The sequence below is a fragment of the Centroberyx gerrardi genome, chromosome 8 (assembly GCF_048128805.1).
Source record: "Centroberyx gerrardi isolate f3 chromosome 8, fCenGer3.hap1.cur.20231027, whole genome shotgun sequence".
Taxonomy (NCBI): Eukaryota; Metazoa; Chordata; class Actinopteri; order Beryciformes; family Berycidae; genus Centroberyx; species Centroberyx gerrardi.
The window spans coordinates 3,136,524-3,158,956 of NC_136004.1; the positions used below are offsets into that span (position 1 = coordinate 3,136,524).

Below are 22,433 nucleotides of genomic sequence, written 5' to 3' on the forward strand. Positions count from 1 at the left end.
GAGGTTAAAGGGACAGGTGAATGTGTGGAACGGTATGAATGTGAACTAGGATGTTGCCGGGCTCAGTCATCTTTCGGTAGCTAAAAAAAAGGTTAGTTATTTTCAGAAATATTTTATTCAACTTTTTACCAGTAGATCATAAGAAAGACAATTTTATTTTCAAAAATAATGTTGAATAGAAATGTATTTTTCCTTTTTCAAACTGTGCCAATATTTTTGGATTGAAGCTGCTGATATTATATTGTGCCAATATGTCATGCTGTATATTTAAATTGGACCATTTCCATGCCAAAAAATATGAAAGAATTATAAACAAATCCAATTCAGCGTTACTGCCAGATTTGTATTCTTGTCAGGGTTGAAAAGCCTCTGAAACAGCATTTAGACCATCATGGGACACTAAAACTCTCCACTGAAACGCAGACTAATGAAATTAATTTAGGTTGGTTAGCAGGGAGAGAAAGAATGATCAAAATAGGTCATTCATGATCACCTTCATGTTCTCATCTGACTGCCCCCTATGTGTATGCGTTTGTGAGTGACTAAGCATACGTTTCTATATATTTTTACACAAACCTCATCTGTGTATTTGTCTGACTATCTGTTGGCTGTTGCTGGCATGACAATACCGTTAAAAAGCCCTGCTCCAGGCTTTCGTGAGGACTCCTCATCTGATATCTGTGGTCCGGCAGAGCGCTGACCCAAAAGGACCAATAGGAGCAATAGTCATGCAGAGTACAATCCACTGCTGCCAAAGTTGGCTGGCTGGACAGATGAGGCTTAATACACACAGAGGACTCAACAAGCAGCAGAACAAGACACAAAGCATACATTCAGTCTACTTTACACACACACTCACACAAGTCTAATACGTATAGCACATGTGCCTCCCTGTATAACCTTCTTCTAGTTGGGTGCTCAGTGCCAAAAACTACCATACCCTGCACAGCCAATAGAAACTGCGCACCCCCACTTTATCAATTTAACCGTTACCCTAACCTAAACCTAATTATAATTCTAATCTTAATCCTAAACCCAAATCTTAATCCTTAATTAACCGTACCCTAACCTAAATTGAATCCTTATTCTAATCCTAATCCTAAACCAAAGTCCTAATCCTAAACTTGCCTCTTGAAGAAGTGAGGACCGGGCAAAATGACCTCACAAAAATGGAAAAATCTTCGCAAAAATCTTGTCACCCCAAAAGTCTAAAACTCAAACTGGTACTCACAAGGATATAAATACAAGAACACACACACACACACACACACACACACACACACACACACACACACACACACACACACACACACAAGAACACTCAGTGTCAGGTCAACTCTATCAGTGATTGTGTGATGTCTTCACTAACAGAATTTTCCAGCAAAAAGGCTAAAGCAACTATGTTTTTTTTAAGGGCCACAAGCTCAAGGGGCAATGTGCTCATTACATAACATGTTTTGTGTTGCTCTCTCTCACTCTGTGTGTTTTTGAGTGTATGTGTGTTGGTGCATGTGTCCATGTGTGCCACGGTTGGGTGAACCAAAACTAGCCTGAACTGGTCTAAAAGCCTCTGGGGACCAAGCTGGTATCTCCACCATTACATGGATAAAACAGAGAGAGAGAGAGAGAGAGAGAGAGAGAGAGAGAGAGAGAGAGAGAGAGAGAGAGAGAGAGAGAGAGAGAGATGGTCCTGAGGTGTGACAGCTGGCAGTACACTGTGGGAGAGAACACTGTGTTCTGGGTTACTGCACTAGACACTCTCTAACTAGCCTACAACCAAGTCAATTAAGACTGCTCCTACTAAAACATGCACACTTTCTCTATCATTTCCAATCATAACATGTTCTATCATTGACAAAGCATCTCGCCAACAGATGTCTCGTTACACTAAAAGGTTTGTTACTACTTGCACAGAATGAAAGATGAGAGTAACTGTCAAGAAAGTGGACCTGGTTGCTCAACTCACCAGTAGGTCACAGTTCATAGAGGCAAGTCACTAGAGTCAAGTCTCAAGGTTGAATAAACAAGACAGGCCAAGTAAAATCTAGTTCTAAGCAAGCTGGATGTCAGTGAAACATCAGCTCATAAATAACCAACCTGTGCATAATATTGTAGCATTAGCCCCCAACTGGTAGCCATATTGGAGGTCCTAAACTCTTAGGCAACAACGGCTAAGAGCTAACTGTATTTCTAAATGTATGAGTTGGATGTCTCAACAGAATTCAATAGACATGGTTAATGTCTGTGCTGTTTGACTGGGAACTGATTTCGCCACTATCTGATGTATCTCTATGATACATCTATATGAGCTTGTTAGCTAGCTAACCATTATCTAGCTAACCCTCACTCTCTTGTTGTAAACCCATCTGATTTGCACACTAGCTAGCATTTCTAGTAGAAGATAGCAGTAGTGTCTTGCATTAACATTAGTTGCTTTGCTAACTTAGCCTCCTGGCTAATTAGCTAGTGAACAAAGCCACCTAAGTACCACAGTAGTGGTGTGTCTCCATCCACAATTAAGAGACACATATTTGTGAATACAAGTTTTCTTTTCATAAAAAAGTTGTGAAAGACGTTTTCACAAGTTACAACACTTACAAACATATATTTTCATATTTTATGGCCAATATATTTTCAGAGTCTAAACAGATATTTAAATTGTTGAATCTGCATTTGTGAATTGAACTACGCGTGTGGATTGCCTTGCATTTATAGCCTATTCTTTTTTGACACACATATTGCGCCTCCACGTGACAGACTGAGACAGATTTTCCTCCACAGTCTAAGACAAGACAGTTTACTGTGTCACAGTAACCTAAATTTGGAACAAACATGGCCGGTTCTAGGGTGGGCAATACCCACAATTGTTATCTATCCAAAAGCCAACTGTCGTCTGGGTTTTAGTGTATCACGCATTTCTCATTCCAAAGTTATCTCGCACATCCAATTCTGTTGCTCTCCCTGAGCAAGCAGGAAGACTGTGGTGGTGCTGCCAATCTGGAGGTGAAAACATCCTCGCGGGTGTCATCACATCACAGCCCTGGCCCCAGTTGCATAAGGACTCCTTGCCCCAATAACACAACATTAGCGCAGCCAGAAAGGAGGGCAGACTCCAGTGGTGCTGGGGGGTGGTCAAAATCTCAAGGAAAAAGTTACATTGACTGATCAAAAACATCATGGTAGGAAGTTATTGGCAACCTTGATAATCTTATAACTTCAAAATTCTGTTCATTCAAAGTTTTAGTTTCCAATTTATTTCCACTTAAGATAAGGTTATAGATATTGTGAAATAACTGCACATTAATGAAGGTGTCCTCCTAACAGGAAAGGTGGGGAGGAGGGGGTTGAAACTTTTAAGCATGTTTCTCTTCTGGCCACACTCCAATCAAAGCAGGGGTTTTGTGCAACATGCTTTTCCATTTCACATTTTTCTACAATTGCTTGTGAAATGGCTTGGCTAGCTAGTAGAAGATTATCAAGTTCCCTGGTTTCCTGAAAAGGTAAGATGGTAGAAGGTAGATGGTTTGATTTAGGTTTTGCATATTGTTTGTTGGACTTTGTCCTAAGTGGGCTTAATGCTTTGTTGAGGATGTAACATTAGCATAGGAGGCCTTGCAAAGCATTGTTAGCAATAAATTGTAGTAGTGAGCCATTATTAGTGATTTGTGTTTTTTGTTGTCATATTTTCAGGAGGCTTTTCAAAACTTACATGTGTTGATTGTTGTTTAGTGTGCTTTTGTATGTAAGTGTTCAGCTTGGTTAGCGTCAGCTGTGCCCAGTTACTATTGCTGGCTGTCTTTGCTTGATAACCATCTAGACAGCTTGTTAGCCAAGACACTCACAGCTAGCAAACATGGACCTGGTGCTAGGCTTGTTTTCACTAGTTCAGTAATCAAAACTATGGGAGAGCAGCTATTGGTTCCACAAAAGGTTGTTAGAAATCGCCAGATGACATCACACACTAATTTGCATATCAATATATTTGCTACAGCCCCCTGCTTTTAAAGGGTAACTTCGGTATTTTTCAACCTGGACCCTATTTTCCCATATTTTTGTGTCTAAGTGACTAAAGGGGACAACATTTTTTGTTGACAGGCTCAGATTGTTATTATAAGTGTCTGACAACATTATGGAAAGGACCCTACGGAGAAATGAAACGTTTTTCTTTACCTTTCGCTTGATCCGGTCTGTGTGTAACCAAGTCTCGCTCAAGTCTCGCGAGAGTTGAGTTGTTGCAGGAAGTTACACACAGACTTGAGTCTGACTTGAATCTCAGTTGTAATGACTCCAGTTCAAATTGTGCTAGAAAGTCTTTGGCAGTACTGTGAACTTTCTTGAGACATTGCAAAATGAGGTCGTACAGCCAGTTTCTTGTTCATTGGACACTAGTAGGCTAAGTTGATCACCGACTTTTGATGTTTTTGGAGGGAATCTTTTACCATCAGGTTTGCTCTGGGCCAGGATGGTGACGTCCTCCCCTTTTGGAATCTCCAACAGGAAGAGCACTGCCTCCTCTCTCACAATGCCTTGGAAATCTACGTTGTTCACCTTCAAAACACAAACAAAAGCCAACGTTATTAGGACTACATCCACATTTGCCTCCACTAGCGATATGCTATACTCAAATGACAAATTTTTCTGAAAACTAATTTTCACATTGTAATGTGCCCCGAGCCAATTTGAACTATTTGTGAACATTACTTATTGGACATGCTGAAAAAAATAGTTTCTATCAGAGCTGTAGTTAGACAAGTGTCTGCAAATGTAATAAAGTTATTTTTTTTACCGTTATAGGATGCCACCTTTCCAACAAGTCAGTTTGTCAAATTTCTGCCTTGCTAGAGCTGCCCATGTAACTGCTGTTATTGTGAAGTGGAATGTCTAGGAGCAACAACAGCTCAGGCGTGACACACGACAGAACGGGACCGCAGAGTACTGAATTGCATAGTGCTTACAAATCGTCTGTCCTCGGTTGCAACACTCACTACCGAGTTCCAAACTGCCTCTGGAAGCAACATGGGAGCTTCATGAAATGGGTTTCCATGGCCGAGCAGCTGCACACAAGCCTAAGATCACCATGTGCAATGCGGCTGCAGTGGCCTAATGACAAAGCTACACATTTGCATTTCTGTTCCGTCCGTTTGGGTCGCAAGGGTTGGATCAAATACGCATTAACTTCAATGCAACCTGCTGCACTGGCCGCGTAAGCAGCACGTTGATGGTTCTGCTGACGGAGTCGGATCGGAGATACGCAAGACTTCTATTTTTGACGTACTACACATCCGTCTGTTCCGTATTTTAGCCATATAAATGTGTATAAATGGCAATATTTTGCTTATTGTAGTAATTTATCACCATGTCAGTTAACAAAATAGAGGATACATGAACCAATGTGGCTTAAATAAATGTTGGAGATGAGCTTATCTACGGATAGCCACTGAGAAGCCTCTATTTGGCGACAGTATGCCTACACTCTCAAAAAAAATATAATGACATAAGTACTCCTCTGTGGTACATTAATGTTCCTCATGGTACAACTGGAGTTGTTTATGGAACAATAAGCAAAACTAGATAACTGTGTTCTGGGGTAAAGCTCGCCGCTATTGGACTCTGGAGCAGTGGAAACGCGTTCTTTGGAGTGATGAATCACTCTTCACCATATGGCAGTCCGACGGACGAATCTCCATTTAGGTGTACTTGAAACATTTAGGTGTACTTGAAACATTTACCTTGGTGCACTAGTGTGTGGGTTGGATTCGTCACCTGTTTTCCACCCACACACGCTCTGTCCACTGACTAAATGGAAGGCACCCAGTCAACTTTTCACAGTTTGCATTAACCTGAATACTATTTCACAAGGGCGTATGCCTTAAGGCCAATTTATACTTCTGCGTCAAAGTGTCGCTGTAGCTACGCTGTAGGTCTTTGTGGTGCCGGCGTAGCTTGCAGGGGCTGCTACTGTAGATTACGTGCACCTCTCCAAAAATGTAACTACAGGTAGGGCGACGCAAGACCTGCGAACTGCGATTGGCCCGCTTGGGTCGCTTCATATTTCCTACTACCTGTAGGCTATCCGGTTAACGTCCGCTGATGGTGAAGACACCATGGAGCAGATCGAAGAGAGACTAGATGAAGAGGTTTGCAAATATGCTCTGCCCTCACTTTCCTGTCAATCTCCACTGTCAAATAAAGGTAAAAGCCAAAAAAACAAAAAAACAAAAAAACAAAACAATAAATGCTTGCACCACCGTAGATACCTACAGCGTAGCAATGGCGACACTTCAACACAGAACAGCCTTTAGGGCATCCACCCTAAAAATCTTTTCAACTTTTCATTAACATTTCATGACTTTTCCAAAACTTTTCTACCTTTTCTCATTTTTCATAACTTCTCCAGGCCTGACTTGATATGACTTTTCCAGGTTTTCCAGGAGTGTGGGAACCCTGTCTATCAAAGGCTTCCGTTCCTGTATGAAATGGGAGTGGTTGGTGCTCGGACCCACTACCTTTATGATCTGGTCTCCGATTCGCAGGCCTTCCTCCTCGGCAGGACTGCCTTCCTGAACACCAGCAATGAAGATGCCGACGTCATTTCCTCCTGCCAGCCTCAGCCCTACACTGTCTCCTTTCTGAAAACTCACCATCACTGTGTTAGGCCTGCAGGTAAGGAAACACATGATTCCATAAACAATATATCTGGTTATGATTGTGTTTACTCAACTGAATTATTCTGTTTATTCTGAATTTAATTCACTTATGTAATAGTCTGTGACATTTTCATAAACATAAATGTCCATTTTGCTACTCTCTATGGTCGACTGACACCATGCAATAGTGATTCAACCTACACCCAATTCATGAAAGCTTTTACATTTGCTGTTCTAAACACCGGGCCCATATTCATAAAACTCCGCTTTAGTTTTACCACGTGCTATTTTGGCAGCACCACCCAGCACCCACTTCTGATCATTTGTATGTCCCGTAATTGATTCATAAAAGTATAGAATATATAAAATATAGTTCCAACTTATGATTATCTACCTAAAAAAAGTTTCTTACTTCACACCACCAAGTACCAAAATCACTAGAAATATTAGGAATTGCCACATTCTAGGATACCCTAAATATCTTTAAAAGCTATGTTTTTTCAATGTGTTTCAGTGCTGTCCTTGGAAACAAGTGTTAGTGGTTAATACATTTTGCATTGTGTGACACAACCTTATCTTAATATACAGAGTTCTGCTGGTGAGAATGGCTTTCTTTGCCTATCTGACATATCTAGTTTGCAATCCATTGCCCTTGCGCATGGGTGTGTGAGTGTGTGGGGGATTAATATGCAAGACTTCATTTACATATTGATGTCATTGCCTTTCACCTGGGCCACTGCGGACCATAACACCATGGTTATATCACCTCAAGTGATTCATAAAGTTTTGTACTGCAGAATGCTGTTACCGCTGAGTTTTATGGATATGGGCCCCGGTGTCTGGTACGTCTTTCTTGGGAAAAATGCTCTGGTGCACAAGAAATGATATGTTTTATGTTTCCAGCTTGTTTGGAGGAAGAGCTGGGTAGTTAGCATGAGCAGTGATAGCCACCATGGCTTAACAGACAAAGAAAAGAGAAACTCAAACTGCATCAACAGAAAATCCAAGGAAAAAGACAGTAGTCACAGTACTGGACACACTGTTTGATTGACAGGTGATCTCTGGGAAGTGCAGTGCAGAAACACCACACTAATGAAAGCACCAAAGATGGAGACTAAATGAAGAAAAAACAACTCAAAGATTAAAACTGAAATAATAACTTGTAATATTCCCATGTTAGATGGGGAAACAATAAGGGTTTGACCGATATATTGGTTTGCTGGCATATGGTCTGATATAGATTTTTATTAAAAATATCATGCAGATAGTACTGTCCACCTTCAATATGATGCATCTGAGGCAGTTTGATTGATTACATATTTATTGTGGAATTGATCAATATTACACTGGGTGTCTATGGGAAGCCCTTAACCTGAATTCATTCTAATGCAATATTTTGATCAGATTCAGATACAAGTATGTGTGATCTTCTTCTTCTTATTATTATTATTATTATTCTCATCATCATCATCCTGGGTTGCAATGGAGAGTTTTGGTGCCCCATGATGGTCTAAATGCTGTTTCAAAGGCTTTTCTACCCTGACAAGAATAAAACTGAATACTCGTCTTCAATCCAAAACATAGCTATCACCCTTCTAAACATATATCGGTCGAACCCTTACCCTCCCAATCACAAACAGTATAGTAATTACATCTTGTTGATAACACTTGACTGGTCTCTAGTGGATTATCTATAGTGGTATTGTGTGAGAAGTCATCCGCAAGGTCAGGATTAGAGCCTGTAGTTGTGTAAGTGCAGGCTAGGTTCAACCTGCACACACACACACACACACTTGGATAAAGCATTACTGCATTACTGTCAGCAGTTTGACCATGTGGAGAAAGCAAAAGTAAACCTCCCTATGGACGAAGAAGAGAGAGATATGAATCATGAAAAAAAGAAAAAGGAGAAGAAAAAAGAGATGTAATAGAAAAAAGGAAAAGACAAGGTAAGAAAGGAAAAGAAGAGAACTCACCCATATATTTCTTCGTCTTCTGGACTCGGTCGGAGGAGAATCTTGGGCGTCGTCGTAACAGCAACTGGAGGAAAGAAAATCAACATTGAAACACAGCAAGACCTTACAGCTACTTTGGAAGTCTACCAGTTACTCCACATTGGAAGACAAAACTTCCCTCAAGAGATTGATAGTCAAAGCTACTAGTTGAAGTTACTTAGAAAAAGTACTTCAAACTGCTACTGCAATCTGCTATCTGCAATGTCATATAATACAAAAATCATATGATTGGAAAAATACCACTGATAATAAAGTGAAAGAATGTTGACTGTGTTTCTTTGGCTGCCTGCCAGAAACTCCAATCAGAGTCAAATCAAATAAGACTGTATCTGGCTTCATCACATCATGTGAACCTTCGGTTGAATGGAATGTCCATCACTCCTACATTTAAAGTCAGTTTGGACCTAAACTTACACTGTGTGGCCTGTTCACAGAGAAAAGTGGAAGAAATTATAACTTTCAGTTGGATGGACATCTGACTGGTACAACCTTGACAATTAAAACTAAAAATTAAAATTAATCTAATTTTTCCATAACTTAAAACCATTTTAGACCTTTTACTGACTAGTCCATAACACTGGTCTGAACAGTCAACTTAATGTCAACTTAGTTGTCAGAGCAGAATCTCTTACTAAATGACAACAAAAAAAATCATAGCTTTCAATGTTATGGCTGCAAAGTTCTGCATTTATACAGATTGAAGAACATCCATGATTATGTGGTTTGTGCTGACTGTCACAACCCCCCCAATAACAGGGTTTTTCACTTGTCGAGGTTGTGAATCTTCGAACAAAGTACATAGTTTTGGAAGAACTATTATATGAAAAAGTTACATTCACAGAGCTCTTGTAGAAGCTTCTAATGCAATAACTGCCTATAACATGACAAATGCCAACAAATGCCAATCTAATGATGCCTATGATGCACTGCAAAAAATCTCCATCTTAACAAGTCATTTAATAAATTATTGAGTCCTAAAATCCTAATTTTCTTAAAACAAGTGGAAAAAAATGTGCAAATGGGGTGAGATTCACTTGTTTCCAATGCAAATCAACTTGTTTCAAGAATTTTGTAGAATCAAGTGTCATTTTCTTGGTAGTAGTGCAGTGATCTGCCTTATTCTGACTGGTTTCAACATACTGACACTCATTTCTAGAGAATTCCTGAAACACGTGAAGCTGCATTGGAAACAAGTGGAGTTATCTCTCCTCACTGGCAGAAGTTTTCACTTGATTTAAGAAAAATACCATTTGACGGTTGAATATGAGACTAAATGACTCATTAAGATGGACGTTTTTTGCAGTGTGTAATAAAAAGCCAATAATAAAATAAAATCTTGAAACAATAACGTAACTGCATTTTTGCTATTGTAACATTGTAACATTTTTGGCTGAATAATGTAATAACGCTTTGAAATCTTTTAGTATTTTCCACATCAAGTAAGAAGTGAGAGAAACACAATGTGATATTCAATTAGACTAAATGTTAGGATTTTCAGTAAACAACTTGAAATCGCTTTACATGTCGCATCAATGTCATTTTTTTAAATCCATATCAAGTGCAATGAAGAAAAAAGTGAATAACTGGTGAATAACTGGTCTAAAAGCTCTCTTCCTGTCCAGATTATGCCTCACACTGTTGCCATTGAGGATTTAAATGTGCCCACACTCATTTGGCTGCTACTGTAAATGACTAACCAGAGAGAGGCAGATTTAACATATCAAGTCACCAACTCTTCAAGGAAAGAAAATCTTTAATGAAACATTCCAATATTTCAACTTCAACACTGCAATTATCTCTGGAAAAATTACACTTCAAACATTTTGAAAATCAAACAGTTACACTGACTGCTTAAAAAATGTTAAAATATGAATGAATCAACATTCCAACATTTCAACTAGCATTACAATTATGTCCATCCCTGGGTAAATTACATTCTCTCAGAGACAGGGACATCAAAGTCCCCTTCAATGCCTTGAGTATAGCATCGTACAACTCTTCATCCATAGGTCGATGTCCAAGTCCTCTTAATACCCGTAGGATACAGGACAAAAGAATGAGGATTTGGAGTATTCTCATGGCTCCAGATCTGTCAGAGAAAAACAATGACATAACCATTTATCACACAATACAATGATTAAATATGATAAACTTCTAATTTCTAATTGAAATACTGAGTAAAAAGTTTGCTTAACTATGGAGCAGTAGTAACCGCATTTCAGGAAAAGCCAACCACATCAAATGGCAGATTGGAGTTTTAGTTTTACAAACATTTCTGGGAGGCAGAAATAATCTGATTTAGTTAAAAAAAAAATGGGTGCCAAAGAATCACAGTTTTTCTGACTTTGTAACTTTAGACTAAAGCCTAAAAAAAAAACAGGAAAGAGGTAAGAGAAGAGGAAGCTAATATTATGAAGCCTAGTGCTCTGCTACTAACTGAAAAAACAAATGCAATCTATAGCTGTCTAGGTTAACTAGTTAGCTAGCTGCTGAGCTTCCACGTTTATGAATGCCATGGCCATGAATGAATAAAAGAAGAAGTCATTGCTATTTTTTTTATTTATAGTCTGACCAGATGTCCTTCTTTGCTTTTCTATTTTGCAAGTTAGCTAATGTGTTGTTTGGCTCGACCAATTGAGGTTTAGAGAGAGACTTTTTTTTTAAAAGCACTGCATTGGCTGTCTATTCATTTTAGAATTGATTTAAAAATTCTTCTCTTAATTTTTAAGTCTCTCCACGGCCTTGTAACCCCTTATTTATCTGATTTGCTTTTAAGGTATGAATCCAGCAGAGCCCTCAGATCCTCTGGCAGCAACTTACTGATGATCCCTAGACACAGGACTAAGACTTTTGGCTGGACATCAAGCAATGAGGTTACTTCTGCCTCCAGAGCTGCTCTGCCTCCAATAAATGTACACTACAACTAAAACTCCAATCCGCCATCATGAGATGGATGGTAGCCTACATACGGAATCCTTTCCATCTATACTATAATGTGGTACGTCTGTTTAACTACAGAATTGACACTGACCGTGCACAGCCCATATCTGTCAAAGGCAAGCCAGTGGCCCCCCAATTAATTAGCATATCTTAAATCTAGAAAATAAATGCTTTTATATCCCATGTGCTGTATAGGTTTGGGCACAAATAGTAGCTTGACTACAGTGTTTTCACAACTGTCTAGCTAGCTTTTTATTACATCTAAGATATTTCACAAGGTTTTTAGTTTTTGCTACTTAGTACAGTGTAATTTCTCACTAATTAAAGCAGGAGTAATACAGTGGAAATCCTGGATAATGTTCAGTCACCTATTTTGATTTTAACTTTGTTGCTTACCTTTCAGCATGCTTCAAAAAAGAAAAAAACCCTTAGCAAATGAATGCGTCATCAGTGGTGATCATTGTGCTGGATGTCTCCTTTGATTAGAGCCACCCATGGGGCTAATAGAAAACAATAAAAAAAAACTTCTATAGAGACAACAAAAGTTAATGCTACTGTCCCTATAGCACTAAGGCTCAGCTAAACAAATATTAACAGACTAATACTAACATTCATCTCTTTACAGCAGGGTTTAATGTATTGTATTGTGATACTTCAACACCTCTAATATATGATCATACCTCTCCAGCTCAAGTACAGTAAAGGCTTAAGTGAAGTGAATGATAATCTGCAAATCACACATATGCACAAAAGGTTAGTGCAGTTGGTCACCATTAAAAAAAATGAAATCTGGTACTATAATTTCTTGTATGTATTATTGGTTCTGTTGTGATGTGTGGACATTCAAAGCGATTTCAGTTATAATGGTTGATGTTACTGCATTATTCAGACAAAAAAGGCCAAAAATACTACTATGTCATCATTTCAAGATTTTATTCAATTTTTGGCTTTTGATTTGATTATTCACTTTATTACATTGCTGGCATTATGGTTATTATGTTATAGTCCTCTGCAGCTCACTTTCCAATGTTTTCTCTGAGATGTAATTAAATCACTCATCAGTGGACCATTGATGATTGTGGACATACCGCAGGCCTTCCTGCCCCATTCCAAATTGGGACTCACATCAGATTTTTTTGATGACTGTTCTAGGATGGTATCCATATCCAATACAAAAATGAACTGACAGCAATGTCAAAAAGGCATGCGTGAGCAGAGTAACAATAACAAAAGCTGTTACATCTGTTTTAGTACCTACGCTTCTCCTCACATTTCGGTTATGGTATGTGCCTTTGAGTTTTGACTGAATTGAGGCGTCCCCCCAAATACCAATCAAGTCAGCCATTTGGCCTTCTTTCATTAGTGTGTCTCTTTGTTCTGCACGCCAACGCTGGCTCAGCCAAGCTGCTGTGGTGCAAAAATTTTGACAATTATCTCAGGTGAATGATGTAACATTTACTTATCATCATGGCAATGCTGACAAATTCCAATTTGACTGATAAATACATGCTCATGCCGCGGGATCCAATTGCGTACCACATATCCATGTGGACCAGATGGGAAGTGAAAAAACGCAACTCCTATGCAGCTTTTTGCAAGTTGCACATGTGAAGGGACACTTTCAGCTGCAGTGTGAACGTAGCCTTAGTCTCTGTAAATACATTTTATGAGGTTGTAGGTATTGTAGCATTTGTACAGTTGCTTCTCTTGTAGAATGGTTGGAGGGCTGGGAGATCTTGAACATTTGACTGTACCTTTATGAATTCTGACAACTTTTTCTTGTTTAATTCTAGACATATGACATTCTGTTGCTTCCTGTTGTTGAGGTTGGTGCCCCATGTGACTTATGTCAGTTATATCAGATGTTAGTGTGTGTATCCTACATATACTGTATATATAATACTGAGGTGAATGGTGTGGTGTCTGATTACCTGGAGGCTCCTCTATGTGTGGTGCTTCTCGGCCCAGCTCGGCCGAGGCCTGGGGGTCTTCAGGTACTCTGAATGGGGAGGCCATGGCTGACATTTTGGCTACTCTGATAGGTTCTTCCCTGTTACACATAGACAGACAGGTAAGGAGGCTCAGTAGGGACATACAAGGTGTGACACCGACTGATCAAAGCCTATGTGTGCCAGATTAAGAGTACATACATGGGGTGCACAAAATAACTGAAACACCTATATATGCATATCGGGTAAGCAGTTTGTATGGCTGCATTATCATGTTGGAATATGGGAACATTATGAAGGAACAGTGTTTGCACCTAAGGGTGCTCCTGGCCCTGTAAAATGTCCTCATATTCCTTGGCGGTTAATCGCCCATGCAGAGCAAACGTCAGACCTGATGGTTAGATGATTAGATAGTAGATGGCTGCCATACCAGTACAGATCCACCACCATGTTTACCAGTTGCTAACACCCATAGTGGGTTGAAGGCTTCCTTTGTCTTTCTCCACCTGTCTGGATGGAGGAAAAAGGCTGATCATCCGAAACCAGATTCGTTTTCCATTGCTCCAGGTTTTGCGCTGCTCACACCAGGTTATGCATCTTTGTGTGTTAGTCTTGGATAAAACTAGTTTCCCAGTAGTCTGAATTATTGATTCTGTAGTTTTGTGGTGTTTAGCAACTATCCTCTCAAGTGTCCACTTGCCACCACTGTTCCTCTTTGCTGATGCAGTTTGTCTGTGTTCAGCATATGTTGTCATGATCAGTTTTTGTTATTGATGCTGTTCTAACCCAGGCACCCGCTATTTGGTATCGGTATAACTTGTTGTTTTAATAGCTGTCTTTGTGAATTGTGATTTAGCTACTTCAAAGTTTGAGTCCTTTTTAATGTGGTGTTTCCGTTATTTTGTCAACCTCCGGTATGATTATTTGGGCAAAAGTCTCTTCATCCATCCATGAATCCATTATCCATCCATCCATCCTACCTGGGGTTGTCTCTTTCATTAGAAGAGTGGGAGGACAGGTCTGACTGGCGGGACCTCCTCTCCTCTGGTGGAGAGTAGGAATGGTACGACTCCATCTCTGAGATGTCTGACAGGCAGGCAGACAGATAGACAGACAGACAGAGATCACAATTAGACAGACGTCCATCATTTCAACAACATCCCCTTCTCCAGATTTTGTGCCACCATCACCACCAGTAGCAGTAACTAGTATCTCAGGAAGCCCCGACACCAGCCAGTCAACCTCTGGGACAGAGTGAGGACCAATTATTAAACAAGTTTCTCTGAGTCTTGAGGACAAACCCTGGTGCCACAGTTCAAGTCTCGAGCTAAAAGTAGCCAGTATTTGAACAAACGGTATATGGACGAAATATGCCAGAAATAAGCCAAATCATTCAGATTTGGGCAAAAGCACCAAAATTGGAATACATGTATAGTTGGGTAGGTACCATTGCAACACTGGTACTGATCTTCTGTTTTTGGTGCTTTTACGCAAATCTGAACCATCCATGTACATTTTTCCTGGACTACTAACTGTACATATATCAGACTGATCAGTAATAATTCCAATACATTTCCATTGTGATGAGACAACAGTAAGATGGAGTACTGTGCCATTTCAAAAGTGTATACCAATGTTTGGAAATGCCCAAGGAATGCTTTCTAGTATCCGTGAAGCAACTCTTGAGGTTTGCAATGCCAGTATGAGGACAGCTATTGATTCCTGGGATTATCCATGTTGCTTCATAACATAGAAACAAGGTCATCGTAATGGTGCTGTAAATCCTTACACACAGCTTAGATTGCTCCCCATAGAGATTGCCAGGGCTTCATTTGGCCTCTGTGTCTATTTCATTTGAAGTGAGCACCGATGGCCAAGTCCTTGATTTGGCGCGTGCTGTTTTTATCCCTTAGACTGTGGCACTCAGTACACTGCTCTGAAGAGACAGAGGGAAACAGATTGAAGATGGAAGAGAACAGAAGCCTGTAAATCAAACAAATTTAAAAAAAAAAGTTTTTAGAAGCGTTTCAAGACCCAGGTGTGAAACGGCAAGTGAGGAAACCACATGAAAAGAGAGCGACAATAAAGCTGTCCCACTACAAACACCATACCATGACAAACCCCCTTTACAACCAACAGCTCTGTGACTTTTGGCAGTGTTGCTGTGTTCCTTCATGCCTAATTAACCGGATCATTTTTCACCTTTAATTTAAGGCTGGTTAGAAGTCGGACAGTGGGAGGGAATTGGTTAGCTGGGGGTCTGGCACAGCCGTGTTTCACCAGGGACAGTCCATTACTTCTCTATTAGTTTAATTAGGGTTAGAGAGACATTCTGCATGCAAGGCTGTAGCCAGAAGTGATGGGGTGTGTGAAGTGATAAGGGGTAAACAGAGAGAGAGAGACGGAGAGAGACAATGTACAACAGAGGGAGAGAGTGACAGTGAGCGAGGGGTAGAGAAATGTGACGATGATCTGTCAAACCAGATAAAGGTGGGTTAGTCCAGGCCAAATAGGCCAGAAACAGGCCACATGGTTCAGATTTGGGTCAAAGCACCAAATTTGGTTTACATGTACAGTTTGATGCCCTGAAGAATTTTGGAATTGGAGCCATTGCGAAAGTGGTACCAATTGGCCGATGGTACCGATTTCTATTTATGCCGATCGGTACCACTTTTGCAATGGCACCAATTCTGAAAACAATCAGAGCAACAAACTGTACATATACACTATACCAATTTTGTTGCTTTTACACAACTCTGAACAATTCATGTCCGTTTCACATGGACTGGGTAGTGTTTGCAATAAATAGAGCAAGCTGGAGCTGCTAGACAGTTATGATAGTTATGGGGAGTGGCGGTGGTGCATCTGTAATTGTGTCTTTCCAGGTGAACTAACACTCTTCATCTCCAACCCCTCACCCAACACACACACACACACACACACACACACACACACACACATACACATACACAGTTGGCTGTGCATCTCCAGCACCACTACTCTCAGCATACTCAGCATTTTGTGCCTGAAGGGAGACGGCTATGTTTACATGCACAGAGAATTCAGTGCTTAACCCAGCTACTCAACTAACATGGTTTGGGGTTTATGAGATGCCTGGCTTACTCCCATGTTAAACAGGTTACTGTGGCATGGAAACATCTTAATGCTTTCTCTTTTGGTTTTATGAGAAACCTGGTTAGGATTCCTGACTTATGCCACATTCACATCATTGGAAGAAGCAGAAGACCAGGATGGCGCTCATTGCTACAACTTGGAAACGTTCATGTGTTTACCTTGTTGGAACACCCACATTCAAAATAATTTTTATTTATGAATTTAAAATCAACCATAAAAGAACTGCAGAAGATATTGCTCAGTTTTCTTTCTTTTCTCAGTTTTTTTGAAAGACATTACGCTAACCTTACAGCCACATATGTCTTAACGCCTGGGTTTCCATTGTAAGTCTATATATTTCAAAAATTACAACTATGCTTCATGTTTGTAACTCCTGGGTCTCCATTGCAAATCTATGTTGGTGTATTCTTAGGAGGTTTAGTCAGATCTTACAGGTTTTGGTCTGATACTAGATAAGCATTGCAGCTACTGGTTCTCTAGGTTGATGACCAAAATTGTACTACTGTAGGATACTGAGAAAATGTGTTTGTATCTGTGCCATTCTGTATGGAAGTGTGTTTTCATGTCCTATCAGAGCTCTGCTTTTTTTTTTTTACAGAACAGTGTGCTGTCCTTCTGTCCGTGTCTGTCTGTCTTTAATCAGAGCTGGCCAAGTTGACGGGTTGCCAGACTAGGCTGGCAGGACAACAAAGTTACAAAAAAGAGCAGTTCCAGAATCCACTAACAGTGGGCTGGATCAAACTCCCTGTGTAGGCCTCTGAGAGTGTAGGGAGGAACAGTTCTGGAAATAGGAAACAGGCTATTTTGCAGTAGCGTCACAAATTTCCTATCAAACATGACTGACTCCATCAAGGTCCTTTGGACAATTGGCTGTGCACAAATAACAACTAACAACTGGGCAAGAAAAAGAGAGACACATGAAAAAGATTGTTGTGGTGTGGCTGTAGGTCAATTCAGTAATGTTATAAGTAAAAGTGAACAGTCTGATAAGATTGTTTCCAAATGTAGGTTACTGTGACACAGTAAACTGTCTTGTCTTTAGCCCTAGTCTCTACTCCAAAACACTCTGAGTTGTAGCTTGAGAAGAGTCAGCTCAGTTAACCTGAGCAAGCTGTTAGCTAGCTAACTAGCCAGCAGACTAAGCCACTACTTACACTAGCTTCTAATAGATCCATTAGCTAGTGTACTAATCAGATGTGTTAACAAGACAGTGATGGTTAGCTGACGAGATACTAAGGTTAGCTAGCTAACAAGCTGATATTATCTAAACACAAAATCAATCAGATGGATCAGTGATGAAATGATCAGTTCCCGGTCACAGCCATTGTTGCCCAAGAGCTGTGGACCTCCAATATGGCTGCCAGATGGTGAGTTACGTCATGGACGGCGGTTATGTTTTCGTTTGCCATTCTGTCTGTTTGTCTATTAGCAGGATATCTCAAAAAGTTCTGAACGGATTTGCACAAAACTTTGTGGAAAGGTTGGTCATGGGGCAAGGGGTGTGTGACAGTGGGCGTGGCTTCTCACAAAAAGGCATATAAATAATCCTTCACATAACACCATAAAACTTTGTGGCCTATTAGCAGACATAAGAAGAGGCAAACCACCTCCATTATTGCCCCAATCAAACAACATGGGGGCAATGGAGAGCTCATTTCCGGTTTAGACATAACCGATTGCCAGTTTTTCCAAAACTTGGTCCAGTGGTAGAAGGGCAGCACTAATTTGAACATATTTCTTGTCCCATTTCAGGAACAGTCATGAAAATGTGTGCATCTTCTGATATGAAACAAGTTGATAATGGGTAAATAATTATAAACTTTTTGTGAAAATCCGACATGTGGAACTGGCATATGTTGACAACTGAATAGCGTTGGTGGAGGAATGCACTCTACTGAGTACCATCTAGTTTTAAGTGTTTTAGGGTGGATTTTTCCTTTGACCTTAACCCTTGGGCCTAGTTCACACATCACGCAGAACGGACATGTAGACCATTAACGTTTTCCTACTCGTCTCGACTCTCACGTATCAAAGCAGTATTTTTCAGCCAGTGTTGTGACTTGTGATTGGACAATCTTTGGACAAGCATAGGATCTCTCTCTGCGTCGGGTCCACAAGCCCTTACCCCAGCCTAAACCTAATCCTAATTCTAATGTGTTAACTAGATTCATCTATAGCATTGGCAGAGGTATTAACTAGGTTCATTCTAATCTAAACTAGCCCCTTAAAGAAGTGCAGACCAGCAAATTGTCCTCACTTTGGAGGATGTTCCTCATCATTCAATCCTTGTGAGGACATGTGGTCCTCTTAAGTATAGAAATATAAGAACACAAACACACACACACACACACCAAACACACACACATATGGCCTTGGTGTAGCGATAGTGTAGCAGCATCGAGAGAGAGAGTGCTGGGGCTGTATTACTGTCGAGTCAAGGCTGGGGATTAATCCAGCATGACAATCTAATCTAGAGGGCTGTGGAATAACTAGGGGGGTGGAGGTGGGGGGGGGTGACTTGGCTGTGGAGATTTAGAGATTTACTTTGAAAGTATCTCATCCAAACAACACCGAGTTCTTTGGCACGGAAAAGAGTTAAGCGCTAAATGGGTCAGCCGCTGACCGCCAACTCATCCCTGTTCAAATCTGACATTTCCCCTCCCAACTTCAGGTTTCAGCTCACGGTGAGGTGCAGTTTACTTCCTGCAAATCACCCAATCAGAGCAGCGGTAGGTGATGAGTGACAAGAGGAGCAGGGTATGGTATGAGACATTTGTGTGAAATGGAAATGTTGCATGGAAAAAAGGATGTTGGGAAGCTCAGATATACCGCCTGAGCAGACGACGACAAGTTCATACACTGTTAGGACAAATCATTAATATGTTATTACACTGATAATTCAACAAGCGTCTTACCCACTGTATGAGCCATGGTTTGTCATGCAACATTCTGTATTCACAAAAATAAGTTATTACCCTTTGTCTGCAACATCATAAAATGATAAAATTATCTGACAACATTACAAAGTAAATCACCTTAATCTGATACCAGATCAAACCAAGAAGGCAATATTTTGGTGCACTGCAATATATAATGTCAACTTCTTCCATTGGCATTATTCAACTTATATACTTAATGAATCACACAATTCAAAGTACATAGTGATTAAAATACTTTTATTTATTTAGGAAAAAGAATCATGTATTAAAAAGGTGAAAGATTTAGAGCAGTAAAAACAGAAGTGCAAAGTGTGAAAGCGTTCCAACTTTTAGTCACGTGTCATGGCCATTTTACAGCTTATAAAAGGCAACCGATTGTTACACTTGTGTCTTGGGCGGTCCTTCATCTAAAAGTATGACATATTATCTGGAAGAGAAAACACAGAGAAGGATTGCCCTTTTTGAGCGATTACAGAAATTGCTTCTTGTTGTCAAGAAGATCAGTTCAAATCAGTTCAGTTTCTATTAATATTTGCACAATAGTTCTGGAGGTTCCAAAATTTCAGATTACAGCAGCCAATGCACGGTAAGCTAATTATTAATTACTGACTTGGTGGCCTCTCTCTCTCTCTACAGGATGCTATACAGTAGCTAAGCAGCTGCAAGCAGAAACTTGAGACTGCCCAGTTTCGGGTTTTATTTTTAACCCCTTAAATACCAGATATTTTTAACCTTTGTATGGGTATGTGTAAATATTATTTGTAGCTGTACAGTCTCTAGGGAACAGTTGAAATAATGCCATTGGATACATGACACATCCATTTTCCTTTGATGAGAAATCCGTCCAATTACCATATTGTGATGACTTCTATGCTTGGGAATGTGCGGAAGAGGATTACGGCCACGTGAAAAATTAATTTGAGTTCTGAGTTTGAAGTCATAATTCTGACTTTATTCTCATAATTCTGACTTTAAACTCAGAACTCAAATTTTTTGCATGTGGCCCTAATCCTCTTCCGTAGGAATGGGTCTGGCAAACCATGAACTGCATATCTCTCTGATCAATGTAATGTCAATGGAGTAACAAAAAACAGTACATGATATGATTACACAATACCATAATACTATTAAAAGAGGCTTAAACACAACATAGCAGCCCTAACTACACCACAAAATGACCACTACAGTATTCCACAATTTATTTTTCAGGCTATACCTCCGTCATTTTGGTTTGTTCAGTGACTCACCATCGTTTTCAGAGTCGGAGTCTACGAGGGGCGGGATGCGGATGAGGATCTGGCGGTGGTCTCTCTGGACCACCAGCTGCAGCTTCCCTCTCGACTTCTCTATCAGCTTCCCGGCATCATTCAGGGAAAGGTTCTCTGTCACCGTCCCATTGATCTGCACAGATGTACATACACAGACAGCACATACCGTCACTACAGACTGTCAGTACAGACAGGCAGAGGCTGTGCATCAGCCGGTTTTTCAGACTTTTTTTAATTTTAATGCAACAATGTACTATGGCTTTACCATAGTCAACTAGTATATATTATGATTCTAAAGTACATAATTGCTATATAATTGGTTGTCGGCCTTATACCTTCACCCGACTGGCATGACACCAGCAAATCAGTGATCACTCTGTGTCTCTCTTATTGTCTTTGGTGTGTGTATATTACTGCATTTTCTTGTTGATTGCTGTCTGATTAAGACCGTCTTGGGCAAAATATGATGTTTTAATGTGATATTTTATTGTCCCCTGAAAATTCTGAATTATTATGAATCCCAAAATCCCAACAGTAAGGAAAAAGCAGTGTCTTGACTTCTCATTATTTTGTGCAAGATACATGCGATGGTTGTGATTCTGTGAATGAAGTGTGAATGGATGGTCTTTGCACCTTGAGAATGATGTCTCCCTCCTGTAGGTTACCGTCCTTGGCAGCCAGGCCTGTGCTGGTCATTTGCTTGATGAAGATCTGACTACCCAGACGCAGGCCATACTCTACACAAATCACACACACACACACACACACACACACAAAAAACACATCACAGTTATTGCAAAGTCCTTCCAGAAACTACAGAAGATACTTTAGCCTGATAACATGTCAGCATATGAACATATATGACTATACTTTAGAATGATGGACCATACTTAAAGCTGCAATTTTTGCACATTGGTGGCTCGAAATGGCAACATGAGGCAACTGTTTAAATTCTGAGGACTTCAATACCCAGAAATCCTGTAAGTTGACGCCAGTAAACTGCACTCGGCATGCTCATGTTTACCAACTCAGCCGGTCTGTGATGCTTTAAGCGCATTTTATAGTTGAAAATTAAATTGGCTTAATTATTTGTTGAGGATATAACGTTAGCATAGCAGGTCTTGCTAAGTGTATGTTGGTTGTTAAGTTGTAGTAGTGAGCTATTATTGGTGATTTGATTTCTCATTGGAGAAAACTTGAAATTGTGGTGACTGTTGTTTTGTGTGCTTTTGTTTATAAGTGTGTTGTAAGCATGATTGGTGTCAGTTGTAGCCAGTCCCCATTGTCGGCTGTCCTAGCTTTGTTGTAATTTAGATGACTTATTAGCTAAGACACTCACTGCTAGCAAGCATGGAGCTAGCGCTATACTAGATTCCACTTGTTATTCTTTATTTAGACAGTGGCAAAGTAAAGAGTTAAGAAGGGATGCTACAAGGCACTCGGTAGAGCACAAACCTCCGCAAACGCACAACAAACAAACAATTCTCCAATTCGGAAGCTGCTGCTTCTGTAGCGGTTTATGTTCATCATTGTCTTCTGG

At 40.1% G+C, this 22,433-nt stretch overlaps 1 protein-coding gene across 1 annotated transcript in view; it reads right to left on the reverse strand.

Annotated features, from left to right (window-relative positions):
* LOC139923466 (tight junction protein 2-like) overlaps positions 1 to 22,433 on the reverse strand; it is a 106,327-nt gene that overhangs the window by 24,906 nt on the left and 58,988 nt on the right. The window contains exons 6-12 of the mRNA XM_078285295.1: positions 21,527 to 21,630; positions 20,873 to 21,026; positions 14,532 to 14,637; positions 13,534 to 13,652; positions 8,624 to 8,687; positions 6,507 to 6,657; positions 4,440 to 4,548 (exon numbers count right to left, since the gene is read on the reverse strand). Coding sequence (XP_078141421.1) covers positions 4,440 to 4,548; positions 6,507 to 6,657; positions 8,624 to 8,687; positions 13,534 to 13,652; positions 14,532 to 14,637; positions 20,873 to 21,026; positions 21,527 to 21,630 — 807 coding nt within the window. The remainder of the gene's footprint in view (positions 1 to 4,439; positions 4,549 to 6,506; positions 6,658 to 8,623; positions 8,688 to 13,533; positions 13,653 to 14,531; positions 14,638 to 20,872; positions 21,027 to 21,526; positions 21,631 to 22,433) is intronic.